The 15,992-nt window shown below is 41.0% G+C and overlaps 1 protein-coding gene across 2 annotated transcripts in view; it reads right to left on the bottom strand.

Annotated features, from left to right (window-relative positions):
• CCDC102B (coiled-coil domain containing 102B) overlaps window positions 1-15,992 on the bottom strand; it is a 567,471-nt gene that overhangs the window by 329,683 nt on the left and 221,796 nt on the right. For both annotated transcript variants that reach the window (XM_030212667.1, XM_030212657.1), the window contains exon 5: window positions 11,963-12,172. In XM_030212667.1, coding sequence (XP_030068527.1) covers window positions 11,963-12,172 — 210 coding nt within the window. The remainder of the gene's footprint in view (window positions 1-11,962; window positions 12,173-15,992) is intronic.

Below are 15,992 nucleotides of genomic sequence, written 5' to 3'. Positions count from 1 at the left end.
ACGTCACGCAATTTAGCTGGCTAAGAGCAAATATGCAAAACTGGCTAAGTTGAGCGGTTAAGACAGGCCACATAAATAACAGACCTATCTTTTTTTTTATTTATAAGCTTTACAATTTACCTCAAGAAAATCTTGAAAAAGAACAAGCTATAATTATTGAAGAAACATAAAAAATCCAATTAATTTGGAACACAAATTAGGAAAGCAGAGGAAAAATTAAATAATTAGGCAAGATTAGACCACAATAGAGAGGAGATCCAATTCAAATTACCAAGGGAATTGGTTATTAAAAGAAAAAATAAATAAATAAATAATAATTATATATATATATATATATATATATATATATATATATATATATATATATATATATATATATAAAGAGAGAGAGAGAGAGATTACACTAGTAGGTTATCAACCAATAACTATATGTTATAGAGGAAATTGAGTCAAATAAAATAAGCATTCCATGTGAAACCGATAGCTGCATGGAATCATTATTCCATATGTGAAGGGACAGAATGAACAGACAGATGAAGAAATATTTACAGAGATTAGGAAAGCTGGTAAATTGGGCAACACTATAGTAATGGGTGATTTCAATTACCACGCACTCAAAGAATCAGTGGAGTAAAGAATCACAATTCACAAATCCTCCACTATTTTATTCTGTATCTCAAGAAAGGTCATTCAGAGCAATACCATCAAAAAATATCAAAAAGTGGAGAAAAAAGACTTCAGAAACAATGAGATACACATCCATGTGTAAGGCAAACCTTCATATCTGTGGGTGGCTCTCCCCAATCATTAGTCATAAAAAAAACTAAAAAAAGTGGAGCTCTATTTGTGAATTATGATTTCAATTACCCCAATATTGACTGGATAAATGCTACATCAGGGAGTGCCAAGGATATAAAATTTCTAGATGTATTAAACTACTGATTCTTGGAGTAACTGGTCCAGGAACTAACAATAGGGGGAGCCATTTTGGATCTGGTCCTTGGTGGTATGTAGAGCTTAGTGCGAGAGGTGGCAGTGTTGGGTCCCCTGGGAAATAGTGATCATAACATGCAAAGCATTAATAAAGAAGGCTAAAAGAGAAGATGAAGAGAAACTTGCCACAGAGGCTAAAACTCACAGTAACAATTTTTTAGGTACTTCAGAAGCAGAAAGCCTGGGAGGGAAATCATGGGACTATTAGACCACGAAGGAGCAAAAGGGGCACTGAGGGAGGACAAGGCCATAGCAAAGAAACTGAATGAATTATTTGCTTCTGTCTTTACGGAAGAAGATGCAAGAGATCTGCCTGTACTGGAAATGGTTTTCAAGGGTGATGATGTGGAGAAACTGAAAGAAATCTCAGTGAACCTGGAAGATGTACTGAGCCAAATTGACAAATTAAAGAGTAGTTAATCACCTGGACCGGATGGCATACATCTAAGGCTACTTAAAGAACTCAAGCATGAAATTGCTAATCTGCTGTTAGTAATATGTAAGCTGTCATTAAAATTGTCTGTAGTACCTGAAGATTTGAGGGTGGCCAATGTGATGTCAATTTTTTTTTAAGGGTTCTAGTAGTGATCTGGGAAATTATGGACCGGTAAGCCTGATGTCAATGCTGGGCAAAATAGTGGATACTATTATAAAGAATAAAATTACAGAACACATTTACAAACATGGTTTAATGGGAAAGAGTCAGCATGGGATCAGCCGTCCTGGGATAGGAGGCAAGGTTCTGGTGTGGATTAGGAATTGGTTATTTGACAGAAAACAGTGGGCATGGTTTAAATGGTAATTTTTCTCAATGAAGAAGAGTGAACAGTGGAGTCCCACAGGAATCTGTAATGGGACCGGTGCTATTTAACATATTTATTAATGATATGGAAGTCAGAATGATGAGTGAAATGATTAAATTTGAAGATTATTTATGGTTGTTAAAACATTAGCGGACTGTGAAACATTGCAGGAAGACCTTAGGAAATTGGAAGACTGGGCATCTAAATGGCTGATTAAATTTAATGTACACAACTGCAAGGAGATGCAAATTGGAAATAATAATCCGAATCATAGTTACCTGATGGTAAGGTCCACCTTGGGGGTCAGCACTCAATAAAAATATGCTGAACGTTTCTGCTCAGTGTGCAATGGCAGACAAAAAAGCAAACAGGATGATAGGAATTATTAGGAAAAGAATGGTGATTAAGTCTAAAAATACTCTGTATTACTCTATGGTGTGACCACACCTTGAGTACTGCATTCAGTTCTGGTCGCCGTATCTCAAAAAATATATAGCAGAATTAGAAAAGGTTCAAAGAAGAGCAACCAAAATGATAAGTGGGATGTAACTACTCCTGTATGAGAAAATACTAAAGAGGTTAGAGCTCTTCAGCTTGGAAAAGAGACAGATGAGGGGTGATATAATTGAGGTCTACAAAATCCTGAGTGGTGTAGAATGATTTGGAGCAAATCAATTTTTTTACTCATTCCAAAAGTACAAAGACTAGGAGGCACTTGAGGAAGTTACATGGAAATAGTTTTATTAATAAACTAGTAAAAAAGGCCCGTTTTGGACAGAAATGAAATGGGCGCTAGCAAGGTGTACCTCTGAGTGTGTGTGTTTGAGAGAGTGTGTGTGAGAGTGACTGTGTGAGAGAGAGAGACAGAATGAATGTGCGAGTGTGTGTGTGTGTGTGTGTGACTGTGTGTGTATGTGTGAGAATGAGAGTGTGTGTGTGAGAAAGACTGAGAGTGTGTGGCAGGGGCCCCCCCTCCATCTCCCGGCCTCCTTCCCCCTCCCCCCTGTCTTCCTTCCCCCTTTCCCGTCCCCCTCCAGTTTTTCCTCTGCTCCCCCCTCTTGAGAAAGACGAAGCAAAGTCAGAAAAAGTGCAAATAGGCCTCAAGGGCTCCGTCTTTACTACATACAAAGCAGCGACTCTTCCGCACCTACTACTACTACTATTTAGCATTTCTATAGCGCTACAAGGCGTACGCAGCGCTGCACAAACATAGAAGAAAGACAGTCCCTGCTCAAGGAGCTTACAATCTAATAGACAAAAAATAAATAAATAAATAAAGTAAGCAAATCAAATCAATTAATGTGAATGGGAAGGAAGAGAGGAGGGTAGGTGGAGGCGAGTGGTTACGAGTCAAAAGCAATGTTAAAGAGGTGGGCTTTCAGTCTAGATTTAAAGGTGGCCAAGGATGGGGCAAGACGTAGGGGCTCAGGAAGTTTATTCCAGGCGTAGGGTGCAGCGAGACAGAAGGCGCGAAGTCTGGAGTTGGCAGTAGTGGAGAAGGGAACAGATAAGAAGGATTTATCCATGGAGCGGAGTGCACGGGAAGGGGTGTAGGGAAGGACGAGTGTGGAGAGATACTGGGGAGCAGCAGAGTGAGTACATTTATAGGTTATAGTGGGAAGTCGCGTCCGTCTTCTTCCCTACATAATTTCGTCCACACCCCCTTTCGCCTGGTTGAGCCAATGAGCATAATTTACACGGGCCGATGAAGACAGCCAATAGACGGGCAGGCATTGTACAATCAAGCTGTGCGGGGCTGGGCCAGGCTGGAGCACTGTCTCTATTCGTTGCTTCACCCTTTACAAACACAAACAGACACACTCAGACGTACGCGCATGCACGTTGGGGTTGTGTGCGCGCCCTAGGCGCTATTGCTAGCGCAGAGACTTTGCTGACTGTCTCTTCTCCCTCGCTTTTGCACTGCATTCAACCTGCGGCGTGGGGAAGCGCCTTGGGTGTGTGTCTGTGAGGAGCATAGAGCAGACTGCCTGCCGCGCCCCGTAACCGGCTTCTTCCTTTGGCAGTTGCTGAGCGTGGAGTTCCTGCTGGTCTTGTCGACCAGGTAAGTGCTCAAGGAGTTCTTGTGTAGGCGGAGGAGGAGGGTGTGTGCCTTATGCCATTGCTCCCGGGTGGGGGAGGCATTGCTCTCTCTCCCCACTCGAAGTGCCTCTTATGTGACAGGATCCATTGCTGCTCTTGCTACAGGTTGTGTCTTTTGGGTTGGTCCGCCCGGGTATGTGAAGCAGCAGGTAAACGTGAACTTCCTAGCAAATGGTGGCAGAGAGCATCGGTGCATCTTATAGTTGTTAAAAGCTCATGTTATGTGTTTGTGTGCGTACTTGTATAGAACCAGGATCCTTATTTGATGGTCTGTATTTAAGTGGCAGAGAATTTCACTTATTTTTCAGACAGGTTTTATTTTTCGGATGTAGGCAGTTCTCAACGTTTGCTCCGCCCTCGATGTCATGACGTTTGATGCGAGGGCGGGGCCTGGTGGCTTCACCACCACGAACCTTCGAACCTGAAGGAACTGTTGTCAATGGCTTGGCTTCACTGACGTCAGTGTCCTCAGAACGTTGAGGGTGAGTTTTATTATAGTAGATAGGAGGAAATATTTTTTTCACTCAACGAATAGTTAAGCTCTGGAACTCTTTGCCGGAGGATGTAGTAACAGTGGTTAGCGTATCTGGGCTTAAAAAGGTTTGGACAAATTTCTGGAGGAAAAGTTCATAGTCTGCTATTGAGACAGACATGGGGAAGCAACTGCTTCCCCAGGATTGGTAGCACGGAATGTTGCTACTAATTGGGTTTCTGCCAGGTACTTGTGACCTGGCTTGGTCACTGTTTGGAAAATAGGATACTAGGCTAGATGGACCATTGGTCTGACCCAGTATGGCTACTCTTATGTTCTTTTGACCTGAGACGACAAAGAGGCTGACAAAGAAATCCCTCTACCTTCTAAGAAAAACTGCAGTTGAGCAGGTTCATAAAACACATATGTATGTTGATCTAGAACAATTATACACGTACATTTACAGGGAAATCTCAATTGGAACCAAGTTTCTAAAGAAATAACATAGGATTTAAGTGCTAGAAACTTTGTCTTACGTTGTTGTGTCCATTTAGAAATATCAGGAAAAATAGACACTTTCCCTCCAAGAAAGTTATTATCGGACAGCCTGGGATCAGTAGCATGAAACTTGCTACTATTTGGGATTCTGTCAGGTACTTGTGACCTGAATTGGCCAATGCTGGAAGCAGGATACTGGGCTAGATGGACCATTGGTCTGAACCAGTATGGCTATTATTATGTTCTTATGTTATGTTAAGGCCTCTTTATCTTGTTGGAATACAAATGTCACCAGTAAAGTTGATCTTGCAACCACTTCCTCAGTAGAACTCTCTAATATTTGTATGATATTCAAAGCTATCAGAAGAGACATCCACAACTGAGGCAACATCTGTGGAGCTTGAACGTTGTCTAAGTACAGGTAAATGGTAAATCATATGCAATAGTGGAAAACCAGATGTTTTGGAGACATAGTTAAGCATTTAGGAAAATTTAATATACACAAATTTAAATGTCTCACATAATTATCTAACTTTTTCAACCTCCGATGAACCAACAGCTTGTCTTGAGCCATTAACGCGCGTACACTTGCCGACACCTATTTTGTAGGCTATAAGGGCTCATTCGCTAACCACATGCTAATCAATTAGTATATGACAATGTTACCTTCTGGTAGAAGGGACCTTGCGTACTTACTGTTATTTCAACTTACTAGAACTCCTATTTGCAAAATGAGTCCTAAAATATTTCTCGAGCCTAATATGGACATTTGAATAGCTTTTCACATGCTGTTCTGATAAAGTATATTTTATATCACAGGTTTGTCACGAATTTTTTTTTTTTTTTTTGCCAATGACTGAAATTGGAAAGCATGATTGAGTGCTCCTTTATGCTTCTGAGGCTTTTCCCTCTGCTGACAGGTCTATGCTATATAAATGTTAGTGGGGTGATATTTATATATTTCTATATAGAAAGAAAACATGATTTTGTTTTCTAATAAGACAAATGCTGAGATTTGCATTAATTTAAGCAGCAAGTAAGATTATAAATAGATCTAACACTCCAGGAACAAAAAAAAGTTACAGTTGCTTATTGGATAAATACATAAAACACCCCTAATATTCTCTTTTCCCTCCTCTTCTCTGCCTTGATTCTCCACTCTGTTTTGTGCCTTTTCTCTGCTCATAATTCCTCAGCTACACAAACGTGTGTGTTTGATTCTAAAGGAAAAGATACCCAGCAATGACGACTCCACTATAAAAACACAGTTGTTTTTTTGCATTCTCAAAGAGCACCTAATTAGAAGGAAAATAAACATCTAAATTTACAATTTATTATCTCATAAGAATAGAAGTCCTAATCATAAACATGTATAAATTTGCCCCATGACTCATTTTTTTTTCATAAAGTGCACTTTTGTTTTACAAAAGTTTTAATTGCTACCATTTCAATGTTTGTTAACTGAGACGCTGCATTTTTACCATCCAAACAAACTGGTTTATATGGCAAGCACATTTGTTACTAGGTAGGCATAATGTCTGCCAATAAAGCTCAGTGAAATGAGCATGGATGGCCATGCATATTCTGACTATGGCAGTTTTCTACAGGTTCATTGCTTTTTATTTTTTATTTTTTTGAACATCTTTGCTTTCAATAAAATATACCACAGACCCTCAACTGCTGAAACCCATTTGAAAGCAGAACTTTGGTTATTTCATGCAGCTTTCACAACTGAGCTTCTTGATGAGTTTATGTCATAAAATTAATAGCTGTAATGCTTGAAAAATGGCCTTGCAGAGTAAGAATATGATTCCAATCGCTTCATTTTAGATGAGACAAGGTAAAAGAAAACACTGTAAATATTAATCAATACCCATGGCAGATTGTTTACCACAGGAGATTTATTACCTTGAGCTTTGGAATTATTTTGAGCTGAAATCTGAAGTATGTTTTGCTTTTGACATAGCAGAACAACAACAGCAGAAAAATATATTTTTGCTCTTCACAGTGCTCCAACTAATTGTAAATCAAAAGGGCTCTCAGGAAAATAAAAAATACCTTCCCTATCAATCTTAAAGCTAAATAAGCTTTTATTTTCTTGACTGAATAAAGCAAAATCTTTGGTAAAGAACTTTTTAAATAGTTTCAAATCTTCATTTCAGAAATGAAGCATTACCAGTAAAAGGTATGTAAGATCAATTATTAAGTAATATCCCCTCCATTCTATTTAGCGTGCTGACATTTCCACACACAAATCAAGGTGTATTCCATATAATGTGCATAACCTAGTTGGTAAACTAGCCAATTAGTGTTGATAAATGAATGTTAACAAGCAATTAGTGGCAGTAATTGGAATTAATACGCACTACTCGTTAAGCGTATTTTACAAGTTAGGGGCCCTTTTACTAAGCTGCATAAGCGCCTACATACACCTAACGTGCACCAAAATGGAGTTACTGCCCAGCTACCACATGGCTCTTGCGGTATTTCCTTTTAGGCGCATGTCCGATATGCACATTCGAAAAATATCGGGCGCATGCCAAGTGTCATTTGACCCGCATAGGTCATTACTGCCCAGTTACCGAGTGAGTCTTTACCATTAGGTCAATGGCTGGCAGTAAAGTCTCAGACCTAAAATGGACACATGCCAATTTTGATTTTGCCGCATGTCCATTTTTGGCAAAAAAAATGTAAAAAGCCATTTTTTGCAGGTGCACTGAAAAATGGATCTGAGCGCACCCAATACACACGCCTACACTACCACAGGCCACCTTTCAGTACATCTTAATAAAAGCACCCCTTAGTGTGTGGAAATCCTACCATGCAAATCTGAAAAGGGGTATACCAAGGGGTTTGACAAGGGCATGACATGGGCGTTTCTAAATTCTATATGTGCGATTACAGAATTTGCTGCTCTGCGTGGATGCCGTTATTTACACCAAGTTCTCCTTGGAGTAAATGGTCACGTCTATTGGAACGGCATGCATCTCAGCTTTAGGCAAATTCCATTTATGGCACCTTGGACTTAGACTTTCTTTTGGACAAACTACCTTTTCTATGAGCTAATCTATTCCCGTAGCTTGGGGTTCTGCTATAGTAACCTTTTGGCCAAACATGTTTTTTTACTTTCTCAGAACTATACAACATACACATTTGTCTTGGTTGATGGGAATAACTGGGTGTTACGCTCAATTTTAAGGGGGGGGGGGGGCTTCCAGGTCACAGCTGGCCAGACAATCTCTACTGTGCTGAGATGTGTCTCACCACTAACAAGCCTAAAAGCTGTTTATGCAGTGTATTCTAATGGCTAGCACACAGACCTCTGATGTTATAGAGTGGTGTTCCAGCCCTGCTGCACCAGCTGATCAACATACACATCTTACCCAAGTTAGCTAGCGCAAGTTGTGAAGAGAGATATTTTGCTTTGGAGAACAGACCCATCCAAGGGCAGACTAACAGTGAGATTGGCCTGTCACCACCTACCAAAAAGAGAAGAAGCTAAGGGAAAGTGGGTCCCCTACTGCAGTGGACCATCAGTGGTTAGAACATATGATTGGCTAGTTCAAATCCCAGCACTAGGAGCTATGAGCTGGAGCAATTTATTTGAGCTGGTTTCATTTAGCACTTTCCTCCTTCTGGGTTTGGGTGTTCAAGTCCTGTCACTGGTGTCTGAGCACCTGCTTCCCCCCAACCAACATGCATTTTGCACTTGCCTCCTCAGGAATATAGGTTTACCCATTGTAAGAGGGCTTGCTATTCAAGGAAGGAGATGGTAGAGTGGTAAGAATACTTGCTTTATGCTTCTGGGGTGGGGTGTTTAAATCCTGTCACAGGCACTTGCACACCTGCCCCCTTCCCCCCAGCCTGTATGCATTTTGCACTTGCCTCCTAAGGGATGAAGGCGTACCCGTCTTAAGAGGGCTTACTACTCAAGGAAGGAGGTGGCAGAGTGGTTGGTCAGAACAGTTGCCTTATCCTTCATGGGTGGGAAGTTCAAATCCATTAACTAATGTCAAGCAAACCATTCACAAAACTTTTCAGTAATTAAATTGGTGCTGCTTGCATATTAAAAATACAGCAAATAGGAGGGAAAGGCTCAGAGCTCAGTTTGGGATACAGGCATACCCTTGCAGTATTGAGCAGCTCTGCCAATGTAACAACTTACTAGGTCCCCATCACCTTGAAGCACCATTTTCTTTGTGAAATGCTGGCCACCATTGGTAGGATTGTGCATTACTTTATTCATTGACCATTTCTGAACATTTTTTTTTTTGGATAATTCTATTTTTCTGAACAAGCTCACAAAGGCGTGTGTGGATGCATGCATCCCAAACTGAGGTCTGCATGCATCCCAAACTGAGGTCTGATGCATTGCCTCCCATGTGTTACTTTTTTAGCATTTAAGCAGTACAAATGGAATTGCTGAACAGTTTTTGAATAGTTTGTTTTACATTGTTATAGGATTATCCACTGTTTCATTTGGTTTTTGGATCAAATCCTATCACAGTTGCTGCCCCCCAAATCCCCCAACCTGCATGTACCGTGTACATCTTGCCTAATAGGCATTGCAAATCAGAAAAGGAAGTAAACCAGTACTATAAATGAATATAACTTGTTCATAGTATTTAGTATACTTATATCCCTGGGGAAGGTGGCTTGGTCATTGTAGGTGGCAGTAAATTTCTCTCAGGCCATCCTGAACTGGAGATAGGACCTTGTGGTCTGGGAAGACAAAATACCACTTTTCTTTGCAGAGAAAGAGCCTAACTAACAGTTTGCTGTCAGCAAATGAGAAGTTAGGCTGCCTCCTTCTTAGAAGCATTTTTGCTGATGTCCCCATTTGCATCACATCATGATATCATGACATTTTGTGATGTTGATGTTAAATTAGTGCTGATCAGTTTGTATACACTGCATGGAAATTTAGACGTATTTTATATACTGTGTGAAGTAGAATTTTAGGCACATAGGTAGGAAGTTGTGGATGCACCCAGATTTAGTTGCAAGAATGACTGCTTTAGGCGAGGTTTATAGAATATGCCTACACATATTTTTTTCCATGTTGATTTTTTAGGCATCATATATAGAATCTAGCTCTATAGGATCAATTTATTTTAACACCAAACCTGTAAGTTTATAACAGTTGTCTAAATCTAAACAATTATGCACATAAATATATACAGGGCCATGCCAACACAGTAAGCAGGGTAAGCAACGCAGGGGGGTACCGACCTCTGGAGGGCGCCTACCATTTCCTGAGGTCAGCTTACTTGCAAAATGTTTTACCTGAATCTGTGATTCTCCTCTCTCCCCTGCCCTCCCCTCTTCGACCACAGTGCTCACTGAGGCAGGCAGACTCTGCTGAAGTTGTTTGAAAGAATACAACCAGTGCTATTTATGTCTTTGGTGTGGGACAAACTCCTCATTCAGGGTGAGCTTGAACAACATTCAAATTAAAGAGAACAGCCAGGTTTGGAGGGAGGTGTGCAAGTGAGACTGGGGAGAAATAAAAACTAAATAGTGTAATTGTTAAAATCTGTAAGTGGTTCAAAGTTTTTGTTTTCTTTTCTCTGAGCTTGTACACCAGAGGAGGGCATGACTGCAATGATGTTTGCATAATTATAGGTAACCGGATAGCTAAGCTAAAAGCCATTTCATTGGCTGATGGTTCCAACAGTAGTTTCAGAGGAAGTTTTTAGCTGTATAGTGTAGAAGAGCTGGTAAGTGAAAATCTGATTGGGTTTTTTTGTGTTTGTTTTTACATAAAAGATTCTCCTTGGATATACATAGTAACATAGTAACATAGTAGATGACGGCAGAAAAAGACCTGCATGGTCCATCCAGTCTGCCCAAGACAAACTCATGTGTATACATTACCTTGAATTTGTACCTGTCCTTTTCAGGGCACAGACCATATAAGTCTGCCCAGCAGTATTACCCGCCTCCCAACCACCAGTCCCGCCTCCCATCACCGGCTCTGGTACAGACTGTATAAGTCTGCCCTCCCCTATCCTCGCCTCCCAACCACCCCCCTCTTCCCCCCAACTGCTCCACCACCCAATTTCAGCTAAGCTTCTGAGGATCCATTCCTTCTGCACAGGATTCCTCTATGCATATCCCACGCATGTTTGATATGATATGATATGATCCAGCTCCCCCTCCAGAGTGGACCATCCTTATATGATCCCCTCAATATGCCCCCCCCCAGAACAGCCTTTCAAATCAAATCTCCTGATCCATTGTCCCCTTAAAGCAAACTCCAAAATCTGATCCCCATCAACCAGACTACACAAATCACATTCTTCCCAGAGCAGACCCTTCCCCCTTCAGACATTGCCTTTTTAGTCTAGTAGTCCAGGATGACAGCGTTCTCCCTCCATTTCTATGTCGGTACAGCCCTAGATACAAAATGTTTCTCATGGCCGCTAGTGGTAGTCTAGTAGTACTACCACCAGGGATCAATCTGCAATAAAAGGACAATTGTACGGCAAAACCCTCACTAGCTGCTTAAAACAATTTTTTTTAAAGGGCCCCAAATGTACACCTCTTCTGAGACTAGAGTAACTGTGAACATGTGTGAGCAGTCTTAATAAGTGTATACTATAAAGTATATGCCTAAGTTATGATTCTGCCCCTATTTCGCTCATTATCTGCTCCCAGGAATGCCTATGGGTATATTGCTTAAAAGTAGATGTTACATTTTCCGAGCAACTACTTTTATATGTGTATAGCTGGGGACAATTTTATAAGCACCTACTTCAGTGTATAAAATGGTGCTCTATATACTCAAGTCGCTTTTACATTTTCATATCTTTTCCAGTGGATAAGTTCTCCAGTTTCCTCTGCATTTTAAAGTACCCATGTCAAAAAGGAAACATTTCTGGGATAGAGAGAAGTTGAAAGAGGGAAAATCTGTATGGAGTTTCTGCAGATAATATTTCCATCTGCTTAAAAGGAGTCAAACAAGAGACAACTGTTTAACAGCATTTGGGAACCACTGTCGCCGAGACAGTCACATTTTCAAAGGGAACCTCAATAATTTGCAAGCAATTCCATGTGGAAATTGTCCCAGTAGTACTTTAACAAAATTATTTACCTTATTTTTTTCAAGGAGCTCATTTTTCGCTCTTTCGAAATCGGTTTCCAGGGTACTTGTTGTCAGACCATTTTTGGTGGCCAGAAGCTCTTGAAGCACTCCAATTTGGGTCTTTAGCCTTCTGTTTTCTCTTTCCAGCTCCACGTTTTCTGTTCCAAGAATTTCTTTCTTTTCCCATTCTGCAGTGTTTTCAACCTGCAGTCTCTCCAGCTGAAACCAAAAAAACTTTATTTCTGTAATTACAAAACGTAAAGTACAAGCAACAGAATAGTACAATACATGAACAAATGGGCTGTGAGAGACCAACTGAGAATTGCATTTGAGGAAAATATAACAAATTACCCATTGACATAGCTATTTAATGGTGCCAAACATTAATATATTTATACAGACAGGCACTTATTTTTGAAGCATATGGACGTCTCAAAAGGCCGAAATGGATATCCATGTGCTTGAAACGTCCAAGTACCAGTTTTGCAAAAGCAGAAATGGGATTCCAACACTGGACTGCCTTCTATCCTACTCCAAAGGACATTGTGCAAGAGGTCAACCAAAGCTCCCAAGCATACCAGACAATCGGAACTCAGGAGAAGTGGCTGTTCTAGATTCCTTACAACATAGAAACTGCACACACTCATTTCTCCAATTTCATGGGGCTGTTACTGACCTCCAGTATATACCTGACCACTAGACCAGGTACAAGAAGGATCTTAGGTTTGCATTTACAAGTTCTAAGAGCCCTTGCATCCTGAGTTTTCGAGAGAGGGTTGCACTGATGAATGAGACATTGTAGGGTATTAGCAAACTGGCCTTTCCTTGCCAGATATTCTCTAGTGTCAAGACCACCTGCAGTTCCTGTCCTTCTCTTGATATTGTAACTACCATTTGTGGGTGTGAACCAGAAGTGGAGGCTGTACAGCCCCCTCCCCCCCCCTTGGACCTGGGACCTTCCTTGCCCAAGTCTTGCCAGACCGTAGACTCTTCTAAAATGTATTAGCATGCTGTCAAGACTCAATATCAGATATTGCCTCCTTAGGCACCATCACCACATTTTCTTGACCAGATTAGCCTAGCTCAGCCTCTGATTTGAGTTCCAGTAGACAAGGGTTAGCCAACCTCTGAATGTTGATTCATATGGACTCCCTCATCTGTTCTACCCAGCCAGATCTGCTAGTGCTTTTAATTTGTTTCACACACCCATATGGAATGGGATAACTAGTCTGCGTCCAAATTATTTCCTGAATATAGTCTAGGACAGGTTGGAACTTTTTCAGAAGCTCATTAGTTATCAATAGCTCTTCCCCTGTATACCTGGTCACAATTACCAAGTGCTTTATTTTCATTTTACCTATTTGGAGAGTGAGCCATATCTGACTTAAAGTTTCTGTGGTTTGAATTGTTATATATGCTATACTGTTAATTGTAAGCCACATTGAACTCAAACTTGTTTGAGATAATGTGGGATATAAATGTCACAAATACATAAATAAAAAAAAATAATAAATAAAACATACTCAGACCACATTTCCTTGCAATATAAATGTATTCACAATTTGGACATGTTTATCCAGGCTTTCTAGAATTGAAATTTAGATATGCATGTGATACATACATCTAAAGAAAGGTTTAGACACATGCAAATCACAAATAGATTTTCTAAAATAACCACCTACTGCAAATGAAGGCATAAATGGTTTAAAATGTGTATCACTGCCATGCCAATACTCATTTCACCTATCTTCCTTAGACATTACAGAAAGCACTGCATGAAGAAGGACTTGGCAAAGTTTGAGGAATTGTCTAGAGTTTGGCAGCAAAGATTTAATGCTAAAAAATGCAGGGTCATGCATTTGGGCTGCAACAACCAAAGTGAATGGTACAGTTTAGGGGGTGAAGTAATTTTGTGCACGAAAGAAGAGTGGGACTTGGGTTTGATCGCATGTGATCTTAAGGTGGTCAAACTGGTAGAAAAGGCAATGGCAAAACCTATAAGGATGCTTGGGTGCATAGGAAGAGGAATGGCCAGTCAGAAAAAGCAGGTGATGATGCCCCTGTATAAGACTCTGGTGAGACCTAATTTAGAATATTGTGCACAATTCTGGACACAGTACCTTCAAAAAGATATAAATGGGGTGGAGTCAGTCCAGGAGGGTGACTATTAAAAAGGTCAGTGGTCTTAGTCATAAAGCATATGGAGACAGACTTAAAAATCTCATTATGTATAGTTGGGAAGAAAGGCAGGAGAGGGAAGATATATGATAGAGACATTTAAATACCAATGCGGCATGAATACACAGGAGGCAATTCTCTTTCAATTAAGAGGAAGCTCTGGAATGAGGGGGGCATAGGATAAAGGTGAAAGGGGATAGACTCAGAAGTAAACCTGAGGAAATACTTCTTCATAGGGGTGAATTCATGGAACAGCCTCCTGGTGGAATTGGTGGAGAAGAAAACAGTATCTGAATTCAAGAGAACTAGGGACAAGTACATAGGATCTCTAAGGGAGTGCTAGGAAGAGTAGATGGCATGGGTGGGCAGACTGGATAGGCCATATGGTATTTATCTGCCTACATTTTCTATGTTTCTATGATGTGGACTGATGAGATGTTTATAATAATGGACATATTAAACAAGCGATAGAAGCCTGTTTACAAGTTACATGATTACAACAGAGAAGCCGTGGAAGTTTATTTTTATTCAAAGAACAATTAAAAATTAATCATGATCTAGATAGGCCTCCTTTGAGGCTGTCGGGGGTGGTGTCTGGTAATGGACGTCACTTCCTGTCAAGTGATTAATTTAAGATGGTGGCGAGTAGTGAAAACTAGAAATGAGGTCATGGGTACCACCATCTTGGATTTGTGCAACCCATGGGTGCTGCCATCATGGAAATGGGGCGTAGACTAGGTAGAGTTATGATGTAACTTCTGGGATCTCACAAAAAGGGGAAGGGGTGGTTCAGGAAAAAGTTATGATGTCACTTCTGGTGATGTCATCAAAAGGGGAGAGCAAGGTGGGAGGGAAGGGGCTCGGGCAGAGTTGGCATGGCTAGGGTAGGGGTGAATGAAGCTTGGGTGGATCCATGATTCTGATTGGCTGCTGTAGGGGTCACATAAGTGTGGCTAGCTTTCAAAGATGTGCAAATTTGCTTTGAAAAAAGGGGGTGACCCTTATTACTAAAGTACCTGTAAAACAGTAAAAGTAGTCTGAACTGGACAAGGTGCTGAGGAACTGTCATGCACCTCCAGAGGAAACATTGGTCCAGTTAACTTCTATTCATTTCTTTCCTCGTCGCTTCTCCCCAGTCTAATACCTCCCCCACTACTTCCCTTTCTACTCCCCCAGTCCAACATATCATGCTCACATCCTTTCCTACCCACCTTCAGATCCAGCATTTCCCCCTTGATTTCCTTCCTACCCCCTTCTAAATTAAGCATATCCCATTCTTTCCTTTCATCGTCCTTGGATCCAGAATTTTCCCCTTGCTCCCCTTCCTGGTCCAGCACAGTTCCTTACTCCTCCTCCTCCTCCTCCTCCTCAATCCAACATACCACCTTGCTTCCCTTCCCCTCCTCCAGGTTAAGCATCTCCCCCTTGCTTCCTGAGTCCAGCATATCTTCCCTTTCCCCTCCCCATTTCAATTATCTCCCCCTTGGTCCCATCCTTGTTTCTAGGACTGCACAAAAGAAAAAGGCAGTACTGAATCGTTGAGCTCCTGCATGCACTTGAGGTCTTCTCCTATACATTCTAGGAGTCTCTCATGATCTGACCCTTTCTATAATAGGAAGTCTATGACAGGAGGCAAGATATAACAAGGCATGAGCACACAAAGGTGTTCAAAAGCCTCAGACTGTGTTTCTGTTTTCTGCTGCTGCTTCTTTACTTCATCCATCTCCCATAAAATAGCAGTGGCACCTAAGAGCCATCCTTGCAGCTGAGGACAGGTGATACTGTGGCATCTCCTTCACAAAGGCGCCCAGGGGCCATGGCTCATCTGTTCCCTCCACCCCCCCCCCCCAAGTACTCCTCA

The sequence above is a fragment of the Microcaecilia unicolor genome, chromosome 1 (assembly GCF_901765095.1).
Source record: "Microcaecilia unicolor chromosome 1, aMicUni1.1, whole genome shotgun sequence".
NCBI lineage: Eukaryota > Metazoa > Chordata > Amphibia > Gymnophiona > Siphonopidae > Microcaecilia > Microcaecilia unicolor.
This window is presented reverse-complemented; position numbering and strand designations above follow the sequence as displayed.